Below are 27074 nucleotides of genomic sequence, written 5' to 3'. Positions count from 1 at the left end.
CTGCAACAATAGAGTTGGTTCCTGTTTGGCGGGATTCATATATAAATCTGGTTACCTTTCGATACTTCTCAGAAACACCTTTATTCCTAAGGTCCATCATTAATCCTGGTAGGCTATTGCTGCTGTGTCGCTCGTAATGTAGCGCATAAAGCATCACCAGGCGGGCAGCATCAAATTCTGTCACTCTGGGGTTCTGCAGGAGCCTCTTTACGTTCTGAAAAAACAGAGAACTGATATTTATCCTCCCTTCACTTGGGTGATGTATAATATCTTAGTTCTAAGAATTATTGAATGGTAGTGATACATCTAAGATATGCATGACCAAGATCACTGGGCTTCCCAGGTGGCTCAGTGGGTAAAGAATCTGCCTGAAAAGCAGCAGACACAGGAGACGCAGGTTTGATCCCTGGGTTGGGAAGATCCCCTGGAGAAGAGCAGGGCGACCCACTCTAGTATTCTTGCCTGGAGAATCCCATGGACAGAGGAGCCTGTCGGGCTACAGTCCACAGGGTTGCAAAGAGTTGGACACGACTGAAGTGACTGAGCACACAAGATCACTACAAGGCAATGTACAGCAACTGTTTCAACTACAGAAAATTAGATGCCTTTTGCCTAAGAATTAAATAAGGACATAAATTCTCATTGTAACTGCTTAAGACAAATATGAATTTAACCATGGTTATTTCCTCTTTTCTTTCCTTTGACTGAGATAGTCCAGGGTCTTATGTAGGAGAGATTACAACTTCCTTGCCGACATAAGGAATACATATTATTCCCACCACTAGTTCTACTGCTTCAGTCAATATAGCACACAAGAGAACTTACCAGTTGACTTGTAAAACTCTACTGCCTTCTTTCAGTGTTAGTGAGTGACCAGTGAAACGAAGACATATTGGTAGAATTTTACATAGGAGAACGGGCTTAATCTCCAGGAAGCATCATATGTATCAATATGTCTCAACATGGTTCACAGAGATCTGAATATGTAACAGCATGTAATCTGTGAATTGAACACTTATGATCTTAAGAGGGCAGATACTGACAGCAAAGGAAAGTAGACAAAATTATGTTTAGGTTTTATTAATTCTCCCATAAGGAGACTTCCCTACAGTATAGATTTATATTTATTATGCAGCAGAACAAATTAATTAGAGCCAACAAATACTTTTGCTCACTCTCTTAAGCACAAGGTACTGTGCCAGGCACTGGAGGGGATACAGAGATAAGTTAGAGACACTTTCTGTCCTCAGTGAGTTCATAGACAATGGGGTAAAGGAGGATACAACAGAATAGCTCATTCTGCTATAAAATACATTTCTTAATGTGCTTTAGCTCTACGAGACTGGTAAACATGGGAATAACACAGAAGGCATATTGGTTTGTATGTAATTTTTCAGCAAGTTAATATTTAGAAAAGATCAGGGACAAGTTTCCTCTTTAAAGAACATGCTTCACCAATATGTTAAGGGAAAAGATGAAAATTCAACAGAAGTGTTTTTGGTAAGAAGTAACTGGTTTTGTAGCTTTAAGAACTGCTGCACTTGCCACAACGTTAAGCTATATGGGGAAAGGAAAAATGAGAATGAAAAGAACGCAAAGATGTTTATCTGTGTCAAAAAGAAAAACAAAACCACCACCCCAACCTGACTGATATCCTCATATTGTAGTTTTAATTTTGACGACACAAGTCTCTAGGAGAAGCAGATATTTTTGAGGCCTTATTTGTTGAAGAAAAGGACATGAGCCACAAGAGTAAAACCACGAAGGATGGTCTGAGTGCATTTCTAGGTGCAAATGTTAGTTGCTGTCGTGTCCAACTCTGCGACCCTGTGGACTATAGCCCACCAGGCTCCTCTGTCCATGGAGTTCTCCAGGCAAGAAAACTGGAGTGGGTTGCCATTTCCTTCTCCAGGTGCAAATGCCAGTGGAAATTTAACTGTGCTAGCATTTTAATTAGGATTGTTATTATTTTATTAGGGCTCTGATTACAAAGTTATATAGATTTTTCTTTTTTTAGTTATATAAATTTTAAGTGATCTGCTTATAACCCTATTTTCCCATAACCCTTGTTTATTTTTGGTGCATGATTTTGCAGAATGTGAGGTTTTTTCAGAAACACATATGTGGTATTATAACAGAAACACGTATGAAAAAACCAAAAAGTGAAAATCAGTGCAATGGGGGAAAGGGAACACAAAGTAAAGAGATGTTCGTCTAGTTACTGAGGAATCATAAAAGACTTCATTTCTACAAAAGGCCTTAAAAACTAAGCTTTGGAATTAGTTTGAGAGACTGAAAGAGATGCTATTAATAGGGATATGGAAATCGGAGGAAGAAATGAGTTGAAAGACTAGTAAGGGTTTTGGAGGGCTCTGGATTCTGAGGACATAACCACTAACATCTGAATAGTACTCTGCAACTTACAAGATACTTTAAAATACATTATCTTTTCAGTATTTCACGACAGTACTTCTAATGTCTAAGAACTCTACTGTTCACACTGTAAAGAGGGACGATGATGAAATGCAGAGCCTCCTAGGTAGCTTTCAAGTAGAAAGTTCTCTCAGGAAGATTTCTACTGTTGCTTTTCTGGGTGAACATTTCACTACCATCATCCTTACAGGATCAAAAAGGAAGAAATTTCTCTTCCACAGATTTAAACGCTGCAACCACAAAACTTTCCTTACTTCTTTTCCCTTTCGTGGTAACTTTTCCACAGAGCAGTGACTAAACACAGGCTATTTAGAATAGCCTGTTCACACATTCCACTAATTTCTATTATAATATGGAGAAATTTCAGGATACAAATTCCTTATCAAGTAAAAATTGATTCACCATTTCATAAGTATCTCAGTCACTTAGCCTAAGTTTAAAACATCCATCTGAGATCTCTGTTGTTGCTTTTCTTATAAGCACAATGTTTCACTTTCTGCCCTTGTAGTCTCTTTTTACCTTAAATCTACTCAAATTTCTGACTGATCTGTCTTTGTTGTTTAGTCGCTAAGTCATGTCCAACTCTTTTGTGACCCGATGGACTGCAGCCCTCCAAGCTCCTCTGTCCATGGGATTTCCCAGGAAAGAATACTGGAGTGGGTTGCCATTTCCTTCTCCTGGGGATCTCCCCAACTCAAGGATGGAACCCGTGCCTCCTGAATTGGCAGGCGGATTCTTTACCACTGAGCCACCAGGGAAGCCCGACCTGTCTTTGTACATCTAAGCAAACCTGAGATACTCAAGTAACTATAAACCCACAAAAACCAGAATGGTGACAAAGACTATTAGCAGCAATTAGTTTATACCCTTCCTATTTGCTCCCTTTCTAATTACCTTCCCTTCAATCTTGACTCCTGGCTCTGTTTCCCATTAATAAATTCACTTCTATTCCTTGAAATGTGGTACTGGTTTTTAGAGTCTGTGGCTTGACTCTTAGCTTTTCCTCGATGAGAGGCCTTGTGAGCTGATAGCCCAGATCTGGTCCAAGACTACTCTGCTTTCTCTTGAGCCCTGAGGACCCAACCCATGGCTCAGGTCAGTGTTCCAGTTAAACTCACCTAGTTCCTCGTGAAAAGACACATGTAGGTACAAGCTGAATTCTTTCTTCTTTCTCAGTTATATAAATCCTTGAAGAAGCAGGGCCTTTTTGTTTGCCTGGATGCCATGTTATCCTTCGACTTAATTTGGAACTATTTCCCTCATGGCTACTTGACTCAACTTGACTGATAGTGACATACATTATACAGAGATTCCAGGGTATTAACCAGGGGAGAGGAGAAAAGAATCTGAGAGCCTTCAATTACACAGGAGGTATGTGCTTCAAGGAGGTATTTATGTGCTGAAAATATGGCTGGATTATATAATGACTTTTTGGTATCTTATTTCTTATTAAATTTCTCATAACCTTGAGATAATCAAGAGAGAAAAGTATACTGTTACATAATAACAACAGTAGAGTAAACAGTGAAACAGAAAACTACTGTCCACTTAAGAAGATGGGATTCAAAAATCTTCCACTGGATTCTAACATTAGTGTAGGCCCAATGAAGGAATAGGAAAAGAAACGCAAAAACACCATCTGTGAAGGTCAAGTTTCAAAATGGAGCTAAGATTCACTCTAAAAGACATTAACTAAAAAACAATTCTGATATTTAGAGATTCTTCTGTTATCTTGGGCTGATTACTTTTCTGTTTTCTTCTACCAAAACTATGCTAAAGCAGCACAAGAAAAAAAATTGTATTGACATACATATATTTTATGGAGAAGGAAATAGGAAAACAACTCCAGTATTCTTGCCTGATAAATCCCAGGAACAGAGGAGCCTGGTGGGCTACGGTCCATGGGGTCGCAAAAGAGTTGGACATGACTTAGTGACTAAAAGATGACAATGACAACCTATATTTTAAACTATTGTATAAAGTATAGTTGAAGTCTGCAACTAAAGATAATTCTTTTTTTTTTTGGCTTTAATTTAACCTAAAGAACAAGCTCTGTACCTTGTTATCAACTATTACAGTACTGTAGTAAAACACTCAATGAATAGCATTATAAGCCAACAGATTAGAATAGCAAGATAAAACTAGAAGTCTTCAGCATGGTGATATGATTTTAAAAATGAATCTAATCTAACAGTCTGAGAGAACAGTGTTATGGGACTATAAAGAGCTTATCTAGAAAAAAATGATAGAAAATAGGTGAGATCCAGTTCCAGTTCTACTAACTGGAAAATATATCTGAATCAGGTTTCTTTTACTTAATGACTAGTCAAACTTAGCTTTGTTGTCAGTCTTCTGCTGGTCAACACTGTTTCTGAAACATTAGTTAAATGATGGTTTAGAGAGACAGGATCATTTTTAATCTTAGTTGGTCAAAGTAAAATTGTCAGCTCAATTTTTTGTGTCCCAAACAATTTTCTTATGATTCTAATGAGAAGCAAAAAAGCCTTTCTAAAATCAGAGAGAGTTCCAAGATCACGAGTCAATTAAAAAACATGTCCTGGATGCCATAAAAAAGAGAATGTACCATCAAATAACAATACTGAAAACAGTGATAGTTAACATTCATTGAAAGTTATAAGCACCAGGTACCATATTAAGTGTTTTATATGTACTAGCTCACTGGATCCTCACAAAAATCTTTGAGCTAAGTACTGATATTTCCTCCCATTTTACAGACAAAAAGACTAAAACTGGAGTGGCTAAGAATCATTTTCAAACTCAAGATATCAAAGATCCAAGCCCTTACAGTTGCTATACTGCTTCAAACAGAACTCTTTACCTTCATTTCTCTGACAAATATTTATCGTCCTATGTGTTATTAATGGCATGATTTGAGATCTTTTACCCAAGGTCAGGAAAGAAGAATATAAAATAGACTGCTGCTGCTAATCACTTCAGTCGTGTCCGACTTTGTGTGACCCCACTGACGGCAGCCCACCAGGCTCCCCCGTCCCTGGGATTCTCCAGGCAAGAACACTGGAGTGGGTTGCCATTTCCTTCTCCAATGTGTGAAAGTGAAGTCGCTCAGTCGTGTTCGACCCTTAGTGACCCCACGGACTGCAGCCTACCAGGATCCTCCATCCATGGGATTTTCTAGGCAAGAGTACTGGAGTGGCTTGCCATTGCCTTCTCCGATAAAATAGACTAGATTCTTTCAAATGAAAAGTTGTGATATGACAACCACACAGAGCAGGGAGGGGAATTGTTTATTTTCTGAAGATTTTTCCTTTATGGTATGAAACAAAATCTTCCTTACTAATTGGTCTTTCCAAGGCTACGCATACGGTGTACACTGCAGTTTGGTTCTAGTGAAATTCTTCTGAATCAAACTGGATAACTAACTGGTTAGAAGTGACAGCAATTTTTAGGTTAATTTTTAGCAATATATGAGCTTTTCTTCCCTCACCATGATACAGTCATTATTCAATAAAGCAAACCTCATCTCTACTCAAAAATCAATTCATTGCTTCATGATGTTATCATCATCTAAGGTCAAGCCAAGGAATGCTGTATCCCATCTAGGGGTCAGGCCCTTGGCATCTACTCATTATTAAACAAAAGTTCTCTTTATTGACTATTTACATCATGTTGCCAAAGAAATCCTTTATGGTGGTGGCAAAATCAACCGCTCACTGTAAAACCCTAATATCATGGGCAAGAAAACCTTCAAAAGATAATTTTTAAAAATATAGGGATTTCTTGGCAGTTCAGTGGCTGACACTCTGGGCTCTCAATGAAACGGCATGGGTTTGATCCCTCGTTGGGGGACCCTGCATGCTGTACTGGCAAAGTGGATCACAAATGGAATTCATATTTTAAAGTATCTATTTTTCTTTTAAAATGAACAAAAAATAAGATTTCAGGCAAAGGAATTATAGTAGCCATTTCTAACTGCTTTCCATATGGTGAGATACAAATAAAGAGACTAAAATTGGCTAGTGATTAAGTTTGGTTCTATTGTTTTAAAGGGAAAGCTAAAATGATAAAGAAACATAAGGAAATTTAAATTTAGTTACAGGACGCAATTCTGTTTTTATTTCATAAGAGAACAAAATTCATTTTATTGAGAAAAATAAAAAGTTTTCCATAGGAATACTTCTATTAGGCCTACAGATCAACTCTAAACTGTTATTAGCAGTGTTGTTTAAAGAAAGTTGGTGAAGTTAAATAGATTATTAAGTATCTTTACAAATGAATACTATTCAGTGATTTAATAGAATGAGTGTTTAGGTTCTAGTCTGTAACAGTCTCTGAGACACAAAGTAAGTGAAAAAGCAAAATGCAGAACTATGTGTACAATGTGGTATCAACTGAATTTTAAAAAAGAGAGAGAAGGAAATATACACACTCACATAGGCTTGCACATACACAGAATAACAGTAAGGATGCAAGTGAAACTACTAACAGATTCAGTTTGTACTATTTATCTCTTTCATCGAATACTTACACTATTTAAGAATTAAAACTTATGATAAACCATAATGGAAAAGAATAAAAAAAGGATATATATATAAAACTGAATCACTTTCCTATTCAGCAGAAATTAACACAACATTGTAAATCAACTATATTTCAACAAATATTGATTAAAAACTAATTAGAATTTAATACAACTAAAAATAATAGTCACCCTAAAAGTTCTTTGTGAAGGTTTAAGAATACAGAGACAAAATTAGAACTGCTGACAGAAGTACTTTTCATAAATATAAAGCAAATAGCATCTTTATGATTTTAAAAATAATGTTTACCAAGAGGAAATCTTGATAAAGATTTTTAAAAAGTAAAAATCAGCAACTATAAATCACAGTAAAGACTTTAGTATATATAACTAAAGCAACCACAGGTGGGTGAATTTGTTTCTTTCAATTGTATCATATCTTTAAAAAACTATGCGTAAGGACTTCCCTGGTGGTTCAATGGTTAAGAATCTGCCTGCCAAAGGGGATGCCAGCTGGATCACTGGTTGGGGAACTAAGATTCCAGACACCGTGGAACAACTAAGCCCACGTGCCACAACTAGAGAGCACCGGCAGCGAGGAAAGGTCCCGAGTGCCACAACTGTGACCCGAGGCTGTGGCTGTGCTCAGTCGCTCAGTTGCATCCGACTCTTTGCGACCCCACAGACTGCAGCCTGCCAGGCTCCTCTGTCCATGGAATTCTCTAGGCAAGAATACTGGAGTAGGTTGCCATGCCCACCTCCAGGGGATTTTCCCAACCCAGGGATCGAACAGAGGTCTCCCGCATTGCAGGTGTATTCTTTACTGTCTGAGCTACCAGGGAAGCCCAAGGCAGTCAAAAACAAAACAAAACCAAAAATTATGCTAAGAGGAAAGAAACTAACCTTTACAAAGCACCTATCATATGGGAAGCATTTTACATCTCACTGAATCCTGATAACAACCTAAAAGTTTGAAATCATTATCAAACTTTATGATAAAGGTTTGGGCAAAATAAGTAATTTTCCCAAAGAAATGTTGATACATAGAGACAGGATATAAGCCAAGACAGTCTGGCTGCAAACCCTATGTTGCTTCCATTATACCAAGCTGGCTTTATTTTACAAAGTAGAACTGCAGGAGAGAAAGAGACTAGGATTTAAATATAGGGTCCTATTAGTAAGGAAATGTGCTTCTTATAATAAATGGCTTAGAAACAGCCATTTCCCAAAGGACTCTCATTCCCAAGTTACTTACTGTTGGTGATACCACATTTTGTCACGTCTCAGGAACTTTGGAATTATCTCTGATTTGTTCTCTCTTGTTATCCTTATAGCCAACCTGTCTCTGAATTATTTTCTCTCTTTGATATTGTCTTTCATATTTGTCCTTCTACACATTTTTACTACTATGAAGAGTTTTTTTAGCCTCCCGGGTTTTAATTTTTTCACCTCCAAAGCATCCTTATTAAATTTCCTAAAAATACTACATAAGACTCTATGCTGGATCTCTTTGCCTATCTCAGCAAATACAAATTCCTCTGACAAGCGTCTTCATAAACTAGCTCCTGTTTACCAATTCAATTTTATCTCCTATTTCTCTTCCACACCCACTCTCAACAGGTCATGCTGTTTATTATTTTTTTGCATACTTCTGCATCTTTGCTTTGCTGAAATCCTCCTCCAGATTCTATTCATTATTTACAGTCCATCTAAATATCACTTTCTCTAAGAAACTGTCCCTAATAACCTCAAATCTTACTATAGTCAGTACCACAACTCTGACTTAAACATTAACTTGAAATGCTGCCTAATTGTCTGTTTATGTTACTTTTCTGCTAAAATCCTCTGATAGCTCCTGTCATTTTAAGATTAAAGTCCAATCTCTTTTCAGAGGCCATAACCAGGCCTCAATCTGTCCTTCTGGCTTATCTAAGACCATGCCTCATCTTGTATCCAGCACTAGCTACACTGAGTTAGTCTCTGTTCCCTTGGCTTTTTTTTTCTTAACATCTCCATGTCTGCATTCTCTCTGCTGAGAATTTCTTTTCTTGAAAAGTAATATCATCTTCTCTAAGAAGCTCTAAGAAGCCACATTCTTACAGAAAACAGCCGTCCTTCCTCTGTATTTCCATATCCCTTTGTAATACCTCTAGTATAGCACTTATTGCATATATTATAACTCCTGGTTTAAATTTCTTTCTCCCTTACTAATACGTGAACTCTTTGAGGAAAAAGATAGTATTTTATTTATTTTTGTTTCTCTAGATACTCATTGTACTATGTACATGGAGCAGGCATTCACATGTTCATGGAATAAAAAGCAGATGCTCAATAGTATAAATTTCAATTCAGTTGCTTAGTCCAACTCTTTGCGACCCTATGGACTGCAGCACACCAGGCTTCCTTGTCCATCACTAACTCCCAGAGCTTGCTCAAACTCATGTCCATCGAGTCGGTGACGCTAGCATTTTAATAGATATTGTATCTTTAAATCTTCCTAACAATCCTGTGAGATACATATCATTATATCTATTTGACAAATAAGGAAAATGCTAAGAAATTAAGCCAACAGCTCCAGGTCCCAAAGTCAGCAGTGGCAAATCAAACACTAAAATTTAGGTCTTCTGATTTTAGTCTAGCATTCTTTCTAGTTGACTGGGTTGCCCTCTTAAACACTCAGTTAATTGCCTGAACTCTTAGGGATTGCACATTTTTTCTTCTCCTGTGCCTCTTATCATCTGTCTATCTTGTGTGTGTATTAATCACTCAGTCGTGTCCAACTCTTTGGAACCCCATGGACTGTAACCCACCAGATTCCTCTGCCCATGGATTCTCCAGGCAAGAATAGTGGAGTGGGTTGCCATTTCCTTCTCCAAGGGATATCTTCCCCATCCAAGGATAGAACCTGGGTCTCCTGCAGTGCAGGCAGATTCTTTACCATCTGAGCCACCAGGGAAGCCCATCTATCTTAAATAATACTAATTTGTGTTCCTGTCTCAACTCCTTGTTAGACTGTAAATTCCATGTTGGTTAAGAAGGATTACTTGCCTTCATATCGCCTGCTCTGCTTGCCACAGTAGCTTACTACAGCAGGTGCTCATCAAATTGGACTGAATAGATACCTGGAGAGCACTAGAATGGTCGTTTTGACAGGCCAGTTCTTGCTCAACCTCTGAAACCTCCAGCAGATTCCGCTCACTGACCAACCGAGACAGTTCTCCAACCACTGTCACGTGCTTTGACACAGTCCCAGACATCTTCTTGAACTGTGGGTAATTCTCAACAAAGGCCTGCCATAAGAAAAACATGAATTGGCGGTTCTGTTATTTCTTGAGGACAGGCATGTATGAAGAAGAGAAAAAAAAGGAAGGGATTATTCTTCTGCCCAGAATAAGGCATCCAAAACTTTCAATCACACAGCATTTTGATATGCTTAAGAAGAGAAGGACTGGTATATGTCAGTAGACTGAGTCATTAAATAGTTCAAACATGACTGAAGGATGGAAAGAAGTTCATGGCTTACTATGAAGTTTTCACTATATTGTTTCCTAAGGAGAAAGAGAAAATAATCTTGAACCAAACAAAAGGGATCAAGGCAGAAATCAGACCCAGAATATTCCAGAAATGTTGCTTACATGAATAGTTCCAAAGTCTTGCATGTTAGTCATCCATGTACATGTTCAATTTACCTTCATGTCTGCTATTGATTCTAGTTTTTGCTGTTCTTTTGGTTTCTTCTTCTGAAAGTCTTCCATGAGATTCTTTATGTTGCTACCAATCTCAGCAAAGTTCAGGTACATATTCTGTGAAAAAGGAAGTTGCAAACACAGTTCTATCCACTAGGCTGACTATCAGACAATTTAAAAGGAGTGAAAAAGAGCAATGAATACAGTTAGAATTGAAGGGCAAGAAAATTTCATTGTAATTACCAAATCTGGATATTGGCCAGGACACTGGTGATGAATACCACTACAAATCTCACAAAGAGCTACGGACAGGAGGGCAGTAAATAAACTGGGTTCTAATTTTTAAAGTACAAAACTAAGTATATGATTACTAAGAAAAAGGTATTGTTAAAGGGTTAGAAAAAAGTCTTCTGTCTTCCCTTGAGATGCAGTTTATCTATAGGATGCCTCGCTCATCCTTCCACACGAAATCCCACACCTGCTCCCATTCTAACAAATCAGGATTAACCTCACATAGAAACAATTAAAAAGAACTTTAAACCACTTACATTAGCATAGAACTCATCATTTTCAGCAGATAGGACCACCTCTCTCAGATCTTTACTGATTCCTGGCACTCTGGAAAGATCAATCCGATTGTTGTTTATACCCAGCAGTTCATGGACCATGGCCTGGTATGTCCACTAAATAAAGAATAATGACCAAAAAAATTGGTAACTAACAAAATGTGGAAATATTAATTGGCAGGAAAACGAAAACTGATAATATTCTTAGTAAACTAGTCTTTTTTACATGGAGGTTCTCTATTTGGCTCAAATTTTATTAATATTTTGTGCTATACTAAGCATTAAGATTCTTATTTTAATTGGTTAAACATCCAAAAGTCAAAATACTTTTAGATTTCACACTTTTGGAAGAAGGGCAGCTAGATTAATATTCCTGATAGAAAAAAAACAAATTAGATCTATCATTAGCTCCAATTTTTGCCTGTGAATTAAGAGTATATTTTTGGCTTCACAGATAGGGCTATATTGGTACTGCAGTTATAAGCTGTACCATTTCCTGTATGCTTCTGTGGTTTTTCTGCAGCATGAGAACTACGTCTTGCAGATCTGAGTAGTGCTATATTTATCCTGGGAACACTAATATTATCAGAAAAAACCTTATAGGTTGATCAAAACATGCATATTCAGAAAGTTGCCTGTGAATCCACTTTATTATATATTTTTACTTAATATGCATTGTGAAGAAGGACTGGTTTCCAGTTTTACAAAATGTGAACTTATTTGGTAAAACTGAAAAGGAGAAACCCCAAAATTTGCCTTTTCACCTTTTATGGAGAATAGGTTACTTTTAGTCATAGGCCCATTAGAGAAAACTATTTTTCAGCAAATTACTCCCTAAACCTAGAGTCTAAAACTAAATATTTATATATGTATAAGTGTATACATATATAAATAATCTAGATTTGTTATAATAACTTAAGAGGTTATAAAAGAAAGCACTTTATTTCCTAAAATATTTGCCAAGTAAATCCTTGAAAAAACAAGTTTCATTAGAGCATTTAAAATAAGTACAACAAAATGTTTTATGCTTCCATACACAGCATCCTGTGCATGCTTTTGCCATTAGCACATACTTCATAATTAAAATGATCGGTTTACTTTCTCTTCATTGGATCATGAACTCTTTGAGAACAGAGACTGCATCTTTTAACCTTTTATCTCCAGTACTTAATACAGTACCTGGTACCTATCAGGTCCTCAGTGAAATCTGTTGAATGAATGATTGCTTTTCTTTGGGAAACAGAATTATAGGCAATTATTCTTTCTACTTCTTTACACTATCAAATTTCTTTAATTATTACTAAAAGTATATAAAATATGTCATATATAAAACATGTAAAGTTATATTACTTTGAATTTTAAGAATATAAGGCTATTGTATCATAGAGGAGTTGTACTCCACAGCCACAGATTTCCCCTAGCATTAACATTATTATAAGCTGAGATGGAACTGAAATATAGACTGTGCCTTTTCCTACAAATTTAAAGTCATTATTAATAAAGCATCTACAAACTGTAAGGCATTGCACTTGAATTCACAGAACAAGCATTAGTAAGACATAGTCTGCCTTGAAGGGATGTATAACCTAGAAGAATGTGAAAACAAAGGTACAACATAGAAAGTGCAGCATGAGACATGAGAGAAAAAGTTCTACAGTAATTTGAATAAAAAAAAATTATATCTGACAAAAGAGTAAAAGCTTCAAGGATATATTTCAAGTGGTTTTAACAAATAAGAATTTTAAGAGGTGAAGATGGGAAGAGAATGTATTCCAAACATTTCAGAGTTCAGATCGAGGTCACAGCATGAATAAAATGATGGCAGAGAATAATCAGGCATATCTACACAGTAGTGAGCTGCAGGTTTTCTAGAAGGTTGAGCCCACATTATGAAGGATCATGGTGGTCAAGTTCAGGAGTCTGTATTTAATCCAGCAGGCAAATGGGAAACAGGTAAGATTTTTAAGTCAGGAGTAATAGGATAAGAGTTGTGAGCTTTAGAAAAAGTAATTTAATAACATTGTATCTGTGAGATACATTATAGCGGAAAGCAATTAAAAGTGGGAAATCAAGTAGATGACTATTTCAGAATTCCTATGACACAGGGGTCTCCAACCCCTGAGCCGCAGACTGGTAGTGGTCCTTGGCCTGTTAGGAACCAGACTGCACAGCGGGAGGTGAGCCTTGGGTGAGCGAGTGTACTCAAGCTTCATCTGCCACTCCCCATAGATCGCATTACCTGAACACCACCATACAAGGCCAGAACACCACCCCTCTGGCTCCCCTCCCTCCGAGCCCTGTCCATGGAGAAACTGTCTTCCATGAAACCTGTCCCTGGTGGCAAAAAGGCTGGGGACTACTGCTGTAAGAGATTAGTTACACCAAGGTAATGCTAATATGAATGGGAAAGAACAGATAGACACTGGAAAAGTAGAATCTACGGAACCTAGTGTGCATGTGTGGTCAGTTGCTTTAGTCATGTATGACTCTTTGTGACCCTGGCTTCTTTGTCCATGGGAATCTCCAGGCAAGAATACTGGAGTGGATTGCCATGCCCTCCTCTAGGGGATCTTTCCAACCCAGGGATTGAACCCATGTCTCCTGCACTGCAGGCAGATTTTTCACTTCTAAGCCACCATGGAAACTCCAGAGAACCTAGAAGTTGCCTTAATTAGGAATGGTGGCAGAAAGAGACAGGAAGGATGAGGCAGAAGCAAGAGTTGAAGATGACTGTGGCTAGAACACTGATACCAGAATACTAGGAAACACAAGGCAAAAACAAGAATAGCTGAAAATAGGAGGCAAATAAATGAACCATGTTCATTTCCACATCTGCATTTTGATGAATACCACTTGAAATCATCCTTCCGTCGTGCTAACAAAGGGCTCTGCACCTGGTTTAGCAATGGGGTGATGGCATCATCGCAGCGATCTAAAATAAGTAGCAGTGGAGGGACCTCAGTCCGCCGGAATTCAAACAGTTCATATTCTTTAGTTATCACTTGCTGTGGGTAAGAGAGAAAGACGTTTGGTCAACCAATTGGTAGCAGATAGAGATGACATAAATAGAAAATTCATACATAAAAACCACGTTTACAATAGTTTTTTGCACTTTCAAAGGCCTTCCATAAAAGGATTCAAAAGCTTGATAAAATTTTAGTAGCATTCTGTTTAAGGAGTTGGAATTTGAAACTCTTATTTTACAAGCGGTTTAATTGGATCAAAAGAAGTTAAGTAGCTTGCAAACGTTTCCTGAGTTAAACCTAAGAATCTTAGCTCTAATTTGTTGCCTTGGGTCTCAAAATATAATTCCTACCTCTTTGCCAATAAACCTATCATCTCCTTGGTTTCAGATAAAATATTCCTTTAGTTTCTGAAATATGATAAGGAAATTAATGGTCTTGATGTTTTGGAACTGAGGATACAGAATGCCGTACCTTAACACATTCTGCAAGTCTCTTTGCTGCTTCTGATGAAAGCTGATAACGAATCATCGGACATTTCTTCAGAGATAAAAGGAGAGCTGTCAGTCCTTGAGTTGTTCTGGATAGCTGGGCTGGATCCCAATTTCGACCCTTTTTGTTAAAAACATACATTCATAGAACATATTTGAATTTTTTCTTACAAGTCCAATTACTTACTGAATTAACTTCCATCTGTTAAATAAACAAACAAACAAAACCCTCCCTTCTTTCCATACCTGGCAGCAACCCAAAATATTGAGGGAAAACAAATGTGGATTCACAGCAATGTAATCACCATAAAATTCCTACAAACAAAGCACCAAGATCAGTCAGTTATTCCACAAACTAACTGTATCATGCAATAATATTTTTCATATGTGATATAATACTATGTGATACAATCAAATTGGAGGAAATACAGGTATAAAAAAGAAAAATTGATCAATTAACAATTGAGTAACAATAGTCAATGTGAGGGAATTAATAAGACAATTATAAAATAGAAGCAAACATAAATCTTAAAAAAAAAACCCGATCAAAACCCTAAAGTTGTATAAGTATACATAAGATATTTAAGGAGACTTTTCAATTAGTAAAAATAAAACACTGCTAAAGATATACAGTGTTACACTCAGATGAGTAAGAACATTGCTGTCCAGTGTATTCTCATGAGGGAGAATGTGATTTAAAATAAGTCATTCTTTTTTACTCATTTATCACCTAGCACATCCTTCTAAAAATCCAAAGCTTGCTTATTTGCTCCCCTGAGGAGATATTCTTCACTGAGGTAATAAATGTGTTTAAAACATTTGTGATAAATGTGTTCAAGAACACTAAAGGGTTTAAGAAGGAAAAGGTAACATGAAATGTTCTAATGTGAGGTATTCCATAGCATGTAGAATGTTGAAGTTTCCAAATTTTAACCTAATGACCAATCTGCTTATTCCTTTAACAAACCCCATTCATCCTTTACTTCCTATTCTCTCCCAATCAGACACAAACTATAACTGTGCAGATGAAAATTCTTATAGCATAGCTCATAAGACTACCTTTATAAAACATAACTGCCTCTGACTCCAACACTGTGAAACCCTCCCTGCCAGTCCAGTACCATTCCAATCTCCTTATTTCCACTGACTTCTTTAATTCTATTCCCATTCAATTTGATACCTCTTCCAAACTTTCTATATATATATATATATAAGTACAGTGTGATTCAATGCACATTTATTGTGTCTGATCAACAGCCTCCCTTCTTAAGAGACAGCACTTTCCTTATTTATAGACTCAAATCTTTAGAAAGGGCCAATAAAAGAGATGTGTTAGAGGACCAATATATTTACCTGAACCTCAGCCACAACTTCCTGTTCATCAGCTTCAGCTAATGACTTCACATCACTCTTACTTATTACATTACTGAAATCTGAAACAGACATGTAAGTTGTGGTTTACTCAGAGGAGATAATTTTTGTTACAATTAGACATAATGGGGCCTGACAGTTAAAGTCTAATGAACAAAATGAAGTTTAGTATATGTGGTACTATACTTTACATTGCGGTATAAGTCAAACACCTTCACATTGGAATGAATAACACAAATATATTTAAATCTGTAAATTCATAATACTAAAAAAAAGGAACCATTATTATAGGCACTGGAGAACCCCAGGGAACCAAATCATTATATTGAAAAGAGCGAATACTTAAAAAGAAATAAGTATTTGCCCTTTTATATCCCAACTGTATCATCAGATAACCAAATAGTATTAATAGATGAGGGGAAACTATAGCAATTTTCCAGCTAAAAAGCAAAGCAGGAATGATAACGATAGAATTAAAACACCATTTTTTTTTCCAACTCCTAATGAATCAATGGATGGAACTAAATATTGAGTATTAACCTTTGCCAGTGTCAGTAAGACAATCGACGGAAGCACACAACACTGCTGATGAAATATTCTTTTCAAAAAGAAATCAAATTGAATTTAATTAAACCTGTGTATCCAAGTACCAATTTATAGGAACTGAAAGATAGTTCTTTAAATTGAAAGTGAAAGTGAAGTCGCTCAGTTGTGTCCGACTCTTTGCGACCCCACAGACTGCAGCCTGCCAGGCTCCTCTGTCCATGGGATTCTCCAGGCAAGAATACTGGAGTGGGTTGCCCTTTCCTTCACATGTTAAACTATCCCATGTGGATGTAATCAGAGGCTGAAGGAAACTAACAGAAGGACGTGGTTTTGTGGTTTCTTCAATAAATAGACTGTGTGGGGGTGAAGTTAGAGAGAGGAGCTATAGAAGATTAAAGAAATTTCAACAGTGTATCTTCCAATAGCAATGTGTGTACCTTACTATGATCCTAATTCAAACAAACTGAGCAGGAAAAAAAAGGCATGAAAGAATTTGAAATCTGAGCACTGAATGAATACTTGAATAAACAGGAATTACTTCTCATTGTTTGGATGTACTAATGCTATTTTTAAAAAATGAGTCATTATTTAAAGATGCACATGGAAATATTTATGGATGAAATCATACAATCTGTTAGATTTTCTTCAATATAATGTTGATGAGGGAGTAGACAGCAGTACAGCTAAAACAAGATTGGTCATGGTACAGTAACTGTAGAAACTAGATGATGGGTACATTGGGATTAATTACGCTATTCTGTCTACTTTTGAAAACTTCCACAATAAAGTTTTTTTAAAAATAAAGGATAGGATACTAATACTAAATACAAGATATTTAGTAGACATAAGAATATACAAAAATAAAATTATTAAAAAATGACATGAGCAGAAGGCCAGTTTAGTGCTGATATAAATTGTGCTGAAAGTCTATAAAGAACAACTTTGTTCAGAACACACGGTCTGTATTACCATCCTCATTTTATGATCAGTAACTAACCTTCATAGGGACTGATTTATCCAGATCACACAGCCCGACAGAGAGAAAACTAGGACCTGAAGCCAGGGCTGTAGTGGGACACCTGGTTTCATGTTAGCTGCAAAAACCTGTGAGTCAGCTGCTGTATAACACAGGGAGAGTAACCCTGTGCTCTAGAGAGGTGGGAGGGAGACTCAAGAGGAGGGGATATATGTATAATTATAGCTGGTTCACACTGTACAGCAGAAACCAACACAACATTGTAAAGCGATTATCCTCTAAAAAAAAAAAGAATAAAATCACTATATATAAACTCATTTTAGTTTATTTCAATTAAATAAAACTGTCAAATTGCTCCACCCAAGACATTTCAACAGTCTATTTTTCCTAGGCTTAGTGCTAACTACTTTAACATATATCATTTTTTTCTTCGACTTCACAGATTCACAGCCTAAATCAATCTCTAGAACCAGAAGAGTAAATACTAGATTTATTATTCATTATTAATCTTGGCCACTGCATCAGATAACTCTTCATAGGAAAAAGGAGTCTTTTATCTCAATATCCATTCACTTTTTAGCTAAGAGACTCAGCAAAACAGTGATTCTATTAAATGTGCACATAGATTTGGCAGCATGGAGAATCGATCTCCTTCTATAAATGTGTGTGTGTGTGGCTGAATACAAAAGTTTCTACACTTTCCTATCCTAAGTACCTAGCTTGTAATCAGACTAAAAAGTTACTGAATGACTACATACGTATCAGAATGGCTAAAATGAAAACCAGGGACAACGCTAAATGCTTGTTAGGATACAAGGAAATTAGATCACCTGGATATTGCTACTGTATTTGTAAAATGGCATACTAAGTCCAGAAAACATTTAGTAGTTTTTTAAAACACTAAACATGCAGCTACCATATGACCAAGCAATTGATCCCTGGGAATTATGTATTACAGAGAAATAAAGACTTATGTTCACACAAAAACCTGTACACAAATATTTATAACAACTTTATTTGTATTAGCCCAAACTAGAAACAACTCAGATGTCCTTCATTATGTGAACAGTTAAACAAATTGTGGTATAGTCATACCATGGAATAAATTTAAAAAAAAAAAAATTTTTTTTTAAATCAAGTATTGATACACAACAACCTGGATGAATTGTTAAGAGCATTATGCTGAATGAAAAAAAGCCAATTTCAGAAGATTATATACTGCATGATTCTACTTATATAACATTATTGAAATGACAAAATTATACAAATGGAAAACAGGCTGGTGGTTGCCAGAGGTTACTGAGGAGGCTGGGATGGGAGGGAAGTAGACAAAATGCAATGTGAGGGATCCTAGGAAGATGGAAATGCTTTGCATCCTTACTGTATCAATGTCAATATGGTATGATGTGATACCGAACTATAGTTATGTAAGATGCTTCATTAGGGGACACAGGGTAAATAGTATATGGGATCTATGTATTATTTCTTACAACTGTATGTGAATCTATAATTATCTCAAAAGGAAAAGTTTAACTGAAAATGAAAACCTGTGATTATTAACAGAAAAAAAAAACAATGACAAAAACAAAAGTAGGATAATAGAAATGAATAAAATTGCCTATTTCTACCTCCTGAGGTTGTTTTAAAGGCTGAATAAAATAATATATGAGAGAGTTTTTATAAAATACAGTGTCTTATCACAAATGTTAATTTTTGGTACCATTATTAAATTGCAATATATCCTGAAGAAAGTATGTATGTCTTAAGACTATAGTCTAAACCCAAAAACTCCAAAGCTTTTAAGTAACCTACATTAATTTTATAAAGATCAATAATGACATCTAGAGGAGAAAAGATGTAACTTCCAAAGCAAAATGTATTAGATTTAAAAAAAAAAAAAAAAACCCATATAAATTGTATGATAACCACAAACCTAGTTTATTTCCAGGCCTCCACCTCTCCTCCCCTGCCCAAAAGTTGTGCAAACAGGACATATATATCTGATGACTTTTACTTTCAAGTATTACATAAAGTTGCAAAGAGATGAAGAATGGTATGTAAAGTAAATCTCTGCTTTTCCAACAAACTCAACTATATCCTCCCTCCAAATAAATAAATCGGCTTCTATGTCAGTTCATAACAGTGTAAAATAGGAATAAGTATACATACTTTTTTTGGCAAAGGTGGAATGTGAAAGTTAACTACTTACAACTTTTAACTTATAAGGAAATTTGAAAGGCAAGGTAAAACTTAAATTTTTTTTTTAACCTAAGCAGTCAATGATGAGTGGAAACCACATTTAGTTCTCAGAAACAGAATGCTGGTCCAATACGGGTAATACTTTGAAGGACAAAACACCCGCCAGACTCTTAGAGTGATGGATTCAATTAATTTATTGATGATATGCAGTACGTAGTAGAACATATTAGCTAGGATTTAGTTACATGATTAAACAGGTGCAAAAATACTTACAAATAAAATATATACTGTATTTAGGTCTTCGGAGCTCCTGAATCAGATAATCCACATTCTCCTAGAAAAGAAAAGAACAAACAAAATGAGAAAAACCGCTTAAGTGATCAAGTAATAAATATGTAAAATCCATTGATTTATTTAAGTATTTACTAAGAGTCTACTGTGCTGAGGTCTAGATTAAGTGTGCCTGTGTTGGGAGGGGTGAGGACTGGGGATAAAAGAGATACATTAAATATAACGATCAAATCATATGTGATATAGCTGCACTGCTCTGGTCAAATTAGTTTTAAAAAATATAAAGTACATAGATGTTGAAATACAACATAAAATAGATAACAATTATGCAAATTTGTCTCAAGCTGTTTGTCTGTAAATTTGTATTCATCTGATCAAAATTCTTATTTTTTCTGTAGAACATCAAAATTTGTCTAGTCCTTTAAAAATCAACATTCAAGAGAAAATATAGTTAATTATATTCACTTGGGCTTTTAACTTATTGGGACCAAAGGTGGCAGAACTGCAGTATTTTTGAAGTATTTATAAACAGTAGGTTAAAGCCTTTTGTATAATTGCATTATTTAAAAATAAACCATGAAATTTAGAAATAAAAAACAACTGATTTTCATATGGTCAAAACATAATTCCAATTAGGTAAGATCATAATGCAGGTTTTATCTACTTTTGAAACTATAACATATGGCTAAATTTCAGTATAAAGTTGATCTCCAAACTCTACATGATATAAAATATCATTTTTGAATATTAAAAAACCATACATTTCCTTACAGAATGAAAAGTAATGTAACCAATACATATTGCTTGATAAATGGAAAAATGACCTTAAAAACTGTCATTTAAATTTTAAAATATATTAAAAATTAACTTAAAAAATTAACTTTAAATGTAATCTTAAGGAAAAATTGTTTCTAAGAACACATTTTGAGCTTGAGAGAACATATACATAAGGCTGTGAAAGAGCTTCTCTAATAAAAAAAATTAGGCGATGATGGACTAAATTATCTTTAAGACCCCTCTCAGAACCAAAATTTCATGACTAATAAGAAACAATTGGAAACTACTATAACAAAAGAATTAGTTGATATATTAATTCAGAACTACGTATTGAGTATCTGCTATGTGGTAGACACTGGGGACACAGTAGTGTGAAAATATGGACATCATCTCTGCTCTTCTGGAACTTACTGCTGGTACATGAGACATATCAATTAGTCATACAAACCATATGAGACTTCAACCATGACAAGCAATAGTTCGGAGAAGATGGTGCTATAAGTATTTATAAGAGGGGGTTTGACCTGGTCAGCAAGGCCAGGAAAGATTTGCTTGAGGGAGTGAAGGGTCCAGCAAACAGAGAAACCTGTGCAAAGGTCCTGCAGCATGATGGAATATAGTGGACTGAAAGAATAGTGTGGCTAAGACCAAACGGGGAATGGTTTGAAATGAGGCTATAGAAATAGTAGGAACTAGACCATACAGGGCCTTGCAGGCCACGCTGAAGAAGGAGTTGTGTCTTTATCATAAAAGCAATGAGAAATCATTCAAGGATTTCAAGTGTGGTGACACAGTAAGATTTGCATCTTGGAAAGTACATAATACACAAGCACTGGAGTTAAGAACGTGAATATAAAACAAGAGAATATACAAAATAAGATAAATAGTAAAGGATTTTTAAAGGAAGATTCAAGTTAGATTTAGATAATGGACGAAAACTGACAGAAGGGTAACCTTTAATTAGGAGACAAGAACAAACGGGGCAGGTGTGAGCATGTAGAAGGATCATTCAAAGGCCTATTTGGCTGCAGTGGAGGAGCAGAGACAGGACATACAAGACTGAATACATAAGGGCAGACCTGGCCAGCTAGAGGAGAGACCTGAGGGCTACTAAATATGTCAGGGAAGTAAAATTGAGCCATTAAAGATTCCTGAACATAGATATGAATAAAATGATAAAGACTCAAAACACTGACATAAGTATGTAAGATTAAATGGTAATGGTGTTCAGTGGATAGGTGTGGAGTTTCATTCAGAATAAAGAGATGTGGGTCTCAGGGCAGTTAGCGGCTTTGCAAGTAGCTGAGAACCTACAAAACGTCTTGAAGGAAATCTAGCTGTGAGGAGTGACTGAGATATGGAAAGGAGGAAAGTCATGGTTATAACTGATAAGCCAGTATAATTATGATGCCACAAATGATGATAATAGAAATTTATTTTGTCTTCATAATACTTCCAGATCCTAGTGTGCTGTATTTGCCTAAGCACATGGCAGCTGTTTATGTAGTACCTTGGTAGGTCGAAGAAAACAAATTGCTTTCAGGTGTTTCATGATCTCTCGATTTTGAGAATCAATGCGTTCAAAAAGATACACTTCCTTCTGGAGAATTTCCGATTGTGTGTATACCATACTCACTATGCCAGTCTGTAAAGAAAAAATTAGAGAATATTATGCCAGTCCAAAATAATAAAAACAAGCAGTAATACCTAAGACTTAAAAAAAAAAATTTCCCCATTAATACTACTTCCTGGCATCACCGACTCGATGGACATGAGTTTGAGTGAACTCCGGGAGTTGGTGATGGACAGGGAGTCCTGGCGTGCTGTGATTCATGGGGTCGCAAGGAGTCGGATACGACTGAGCGACTGAACTGACCTGAACTGAACTGGGATAACTTAAATACTAACATATGTAATAACGTTTACTGAGCATCTAAAATAATAAGTAATGTACCATAATGAAATGCTCTCTCTGACACGGACAACCCATAGAATGACAAATAAAAAGTTTCCCACCACGTGGTTACAGCAAAAACCACGTTCATGGTGGCGAATTGACAGGTTAGCCCTATAGCTCTTCCCACCCCCCGTTTTTCTTTCTTAAGTGGTTTTTTTTTTTAAATTTTGTGACCGATAAATAATAACCTGTCATCTCAGTTTGAGCTCTAATAGCTTTACTTTAAAAACACAACGCTGAGTGGAAATAACAAGGGCAATCCCAAAGTCTTCCCAGTGGTCTGTCTTATATATCATTTCTTGGCAGAGGCATTTATAAAAAGATTTCTGATTTCAATCAATTGTTTTGGGTACAAGAAGACTATCTGATAGTAGTTAGAATCATTCAGACTGAAAACCATCTAGGCAAGCTTTATAAAGCCTTTCAGTTCCATGCTGAACTTACAAATCTTTAATTAAATGCTAAACCCTACAGTGGAATGGGACCACCTATTGCAAGGGAGGAGGGTCCCCCCCACCCCAAACACTGAGCAAAAGCAAACTCACCGTCTCTTTATCCATGAGGAGTACTTTCATGCCAGGTCCGCTGTCCTCTATCATTTTGGAAATGTACTGCTTTACAGCAAAAACCACGTTCATGGTGGCGAATTGAGAGGTTAGCCCTATAGCTCTTCCCACCTCGGGTTTTTCTTTCTAAATTAACCCCCGTTCTTTTGGCCGGGTCTCAGCAACTTCCTCCCCGGCCAGCTCCGGCTTCCGGAAGTCCGGGGAGCGGTGGTCTCGGGAGTTGTAGTTCCGCTACGCTGTCCGGGGAACCCAGCCTCCCGACTGGATGCACGAATTCAGCAGAGACACCCCGCCAATCCCGGACGTGATTCTCGATCCACCTCCAGCCCGGAGGTTTTTGAGGCCTCGACGCTTAGACCCCTCCCCGCCCTTAGCCTCGAGGCCTGGCCGCGGCTTGCCACCCCTCCTGCTGGCTGGGGGGAGAAGGTGGCGCCTCGCGGTGTGGAGGAACTTGGCGTAAGGCTGGCTCAGATGCACGCACGGCAGAGCCTCGCCGTGCTCGCTCTTTGCTATTAACGCTTTCTTGGGTGGTGGTGAAGGATGAAGGGAAGGGAGGAGGCCTTATGTTCCCCGCAGATTCACGGCACTTGGAGGGACAGCGTTTGGTAATATCTGCTAAACAGTGCCCGAGATTCGTCTTCCGCGGCTTCTTTGGGTCATTAACAAGGTGAGGACACTGCCCTGCAAAGTGAGGCCCGAAGTGATTTTCCGAAGACTGAGGGGCATCGGAAGTTGAACACGTTTGTTGAACAAACGAACAAAAGGAACAGGTTATTCTGGGAGAGGCCTCAGATCCCTTAGGAGAGCCTGGAGCTGTGATCTGCCGCTGGAACTCGCAGGCTGTGGGTCCAACGGAGCCAGGAACCTCCCAGTTTTTGGGGCCCTGGGTTTTTGCACTCCGTGGGCTTCAACTCGCCCGGGATACCGGGGACCTGCGATGCTGAAACTGCGGGCAGAAGCAGTGAACAGGGTCAAAAATGGGTAGGGATCATGTACTTGGTTGGGCTAATGCAAAGAAGTACTGGGATTTTAAGAAAAAACTGAAAAATTTTATTTAAAAACTTAACAACAGAATGAATCTTAAAGCCATCAACTTCCAAATGTCTGCATTTGTGTTTATACCCTGCGAGTCTTCTCTCCATCATGCCATCTTTCGAAAAGGAGGGTAAATACTAGTTTTCTGCACCTTTGCGTTGGGGAATTGTAAAATCAGGAACATAACAAGAAACAACTGCAAGAAATCAGTGACTGTAATTGCTTGTAAATATTTCTACCAAAAAAGTAACCAGTGTTTATTGGGCTCACAGTTTAATCAATACATTCAACATCAGCAAATCATTATTCTTTCATTCTATTGTGTGACGTGTACAGTTAAAACTACACCCGGAGCACGCTAACATGAATCTAGCTGTTAAGCTTATTTTATAAAGCTTTGTATACAATTTTCAAATCCTTTACAGGAGATCAGAAACTGAAATACCATAGGTTTTTGTCACCTCTAAAATTTCTTTCCTTTTCAGTTTTTCTACCGCATAAATAAAACTTCCCTTTTGGCATTCTTTTCTATTTTTGAGGTACATTTTGCAAGAAAAGTTATATTAAAGTGAAAATATGAATCTTTAAATGGATACAAATGAGAACAATCTTAATATCTAAAAATTGTTATTTAAAATGTTATTTGAATTTTAAGATATAAATATTTTACTTAAAGTATAATACAATTTAAAATATAGAAAACAGCAAACAATTGTTAATGAAAGAAGTAACTGCAGATCTTGTAAGTTTCCAATAGTTGAAAATTCTCTCATGTCATTGGTTTTTGTTTTTTCTTATCTATGATTTGGGCTTCCTTGGTGGCTCGTTGTTAAAGAATCCGCTTGCCAGTGCAGGAGCTACAGATTCAATCCTTGGTCCAGGAAGATCCCCTGGAGGAGGAAATGGCAACCCATGCCAGTTTTCTTGCCTGGAAAATCCCATGGACAGAGGAGCCTAGCAGATTACAGTCCACCAGGTCACAAAGAGTCGGACACGACTTAGCGGTTGAACAACAATAGCAACCTATAATTTGAATTTCAATGTGGTATAAGATTGTTTTCCATTTTATTCATTTTTCAGAAGAAAAAGGAGAGAAAGGCTTGTCTGTGAACTTTGTGCTTTTTTTAGACAATTGTCAACCTGTAAGTAATACATGGACACTGCATCCTTTTATTTATATTTAGACAATTATAGCATTTTAGAGGGGGAGGAATATGCCTATTTTGACAAGACTTACTGACTCATTCCATTGCCCATGAAATTCCACTGATGTCAGTGGCAGTGTTATTTTATATGTGGCTAAGATACAGTATTTAATAGAATGTAAACATTTTATACAAGATATATATTTAATGGATGTTGTGATGATCCTGAAGTTTGGCAGTCTGTTTCCTTTTTGAAGATAACGAAAAGAGCCATTTTAACTGTCTCCAGATTAAGAACTTCTTTTGTATTCCCATCCCTCTAAAAATAGGACTGAAATGAATGATCAAGTCTCCAGTATAAACCTAGTGATTTGTTTTGTAGTCAAGACATGGCAAATCCAGAAGCTAATATGAAGTACCTTGTGTGTGGGTTAATTCGCTTCAGTCCTCTCTGATTCTTTGCAACCCTAAGGAATGTAGCCCACCAGACTCTTCTGTCCATGGGATTTCCCAGGCAAGAATACTGGAGTGGGTTGCCATGTCCTTCTCCAGGGAATCTTCCCCACCCAGGGATCGAACCCGTGCCTCTTGTATCTCATGTATTGGCAGGCGGGTTCTTTACTGCTAGCGCCACCTGGGAAGCCCATGAAGTACCTTACTTCTATTTTAACAATTGAGGGTGTAAATAAACCATAAAAAGACAAATTTTTAATGATAAAAATTTCAAATTTGAAAAATAAATACAACATTCTTCAAATATAAATGATTATATTAATTATAAACTTTCTGATGCAGTTATTTGAAAATTTTTTTTACTAGATTCAAGGAATCAGTGCTTTAACGGTGGAAAACAGAACATTAAAAAATATGGTGTTTACAGATGTAAAGAACAGACTTTTGGACTCAGTGGTAGAAGGAGAAGGTGGGATGATTTGAGAGAATAGCATTGAAACATATATATTGCCATATGTAAAATAGATAACCAGTGGGAGTTTTATATATGACACAGGGCACCCAAAGCCAGTGCTCTGTGACACCTGGAGGGGTAGAGTGGGGAGGAAGGTGGGAGGGGGCTTCAGGATGGAGGGGACACGTATTCCTGTGGTCAATTCATATTGATGTATGGCAAAAACCATCACAATATTGTAATTATTCTCCAATTAAATAAATTTTTAGAAACTTAAATATGGTGTTTATATGTGTACATTTTGTTTAGACTTGTAAATATGTATGTAAATGAAATAATCAAGAATGATTACCTGAGTAATGACATGTACTTCAGCTTCTTACAAAGTGTGTACTATTTGAAGTTTAACTGCCCATTTTATATTTAATCAAAATCATGATTTTCCTCCATAAGAGCTCAAAGTTTGATATAAAACAAAGGATATGTAAATAAGTTCAGTATAATTATAATAACAATATGGCCAACTCTTAGTTAGATTAGTAATTATTTACCATTCTTTTACTGTCTGTTAACATACATCTGCATAGGAGAAAAGTAAAGATTAAAGTCAATGAAACTCAAATTAATTAGATTTTCTTCTTGTTAGCAATTGAAAAAAATATTTAGA

General features: G+C 36.7%; 1 protein-coding gene across 2 annotated transcripts in view; it reads right to left on the bottom strand.

The window, feature by feature from the left end:
* The window catches only part of VPS45 (vacuolar protein sorting 45 homolog), a 64261-nt gene extending 40683 nt beyond the window's left edge, over window positions 1–23578 (bottom strand). For both annotated transcript variants that reach the window (XM_055401966.2, XM_055401967.2), the window contains exons 1-11: window positions 23300–23578; window positions 22308–22442; window positions 20003–20063; window positions 15991–16070; window positions 14884–14952; window positions 14621–14758; window positions 14078–14188; window positions 11166–11300; window positions 10621–10734; window positions 10054–10221; window positions 56–214 (exon numbers count right to left, since the gene is read on the bottom strand). In XM_055401966.2, the coding sequence (XP_055257941.1) occupies window positions 56–214; window positions 10054–10221; window positions 10621–10734; window positions 11166–11300; window positions 14078–14188; window positions 14621–14758; window positions 14884–14952; window positions 15991–16070; window positions 20003–20063; window positions 22308–22442; window positions 23300–23392 (1263 nt within the window). In that variant the 5' untranslated portion in view covers window positions 23393–23578. The remainder of the gene's footprint in view (window positions 1–55; window positions 215–10053; window positions 10222–10620; window positions 10735–11165; window positions 11301–14077; window positions 14189–14620; window positions 14759–14883; window positions 14953–15990; window positions 16071–20002; window positions 20064–22307; window positions 22443–23299) is intronic.
* Between the last annotated feature and the right edge of the window lie 3496 nt (window positions 23579–27074).

Source organism: Moschus berezovskii, chromosome 4, assembly GCF_049115385.1.
Source record: "Moschus berezovskii isolate FMDL1 chromosome 4, NW_MosBer_1.0, whole genome shotgun sequence".
In the NCBI taxonomy this organism is placed as follows: domain Eukaryota; kingdom Metazoa; phylum Chordata; class Mammalia; order Artiodactyla; family Moschidae; genus Moschus; species Moschus berezovskii.
Note: the sequence above shows the minus strand (reverse complement) of the source record. Positions and strands in the feature narration are given on the sequence as shown.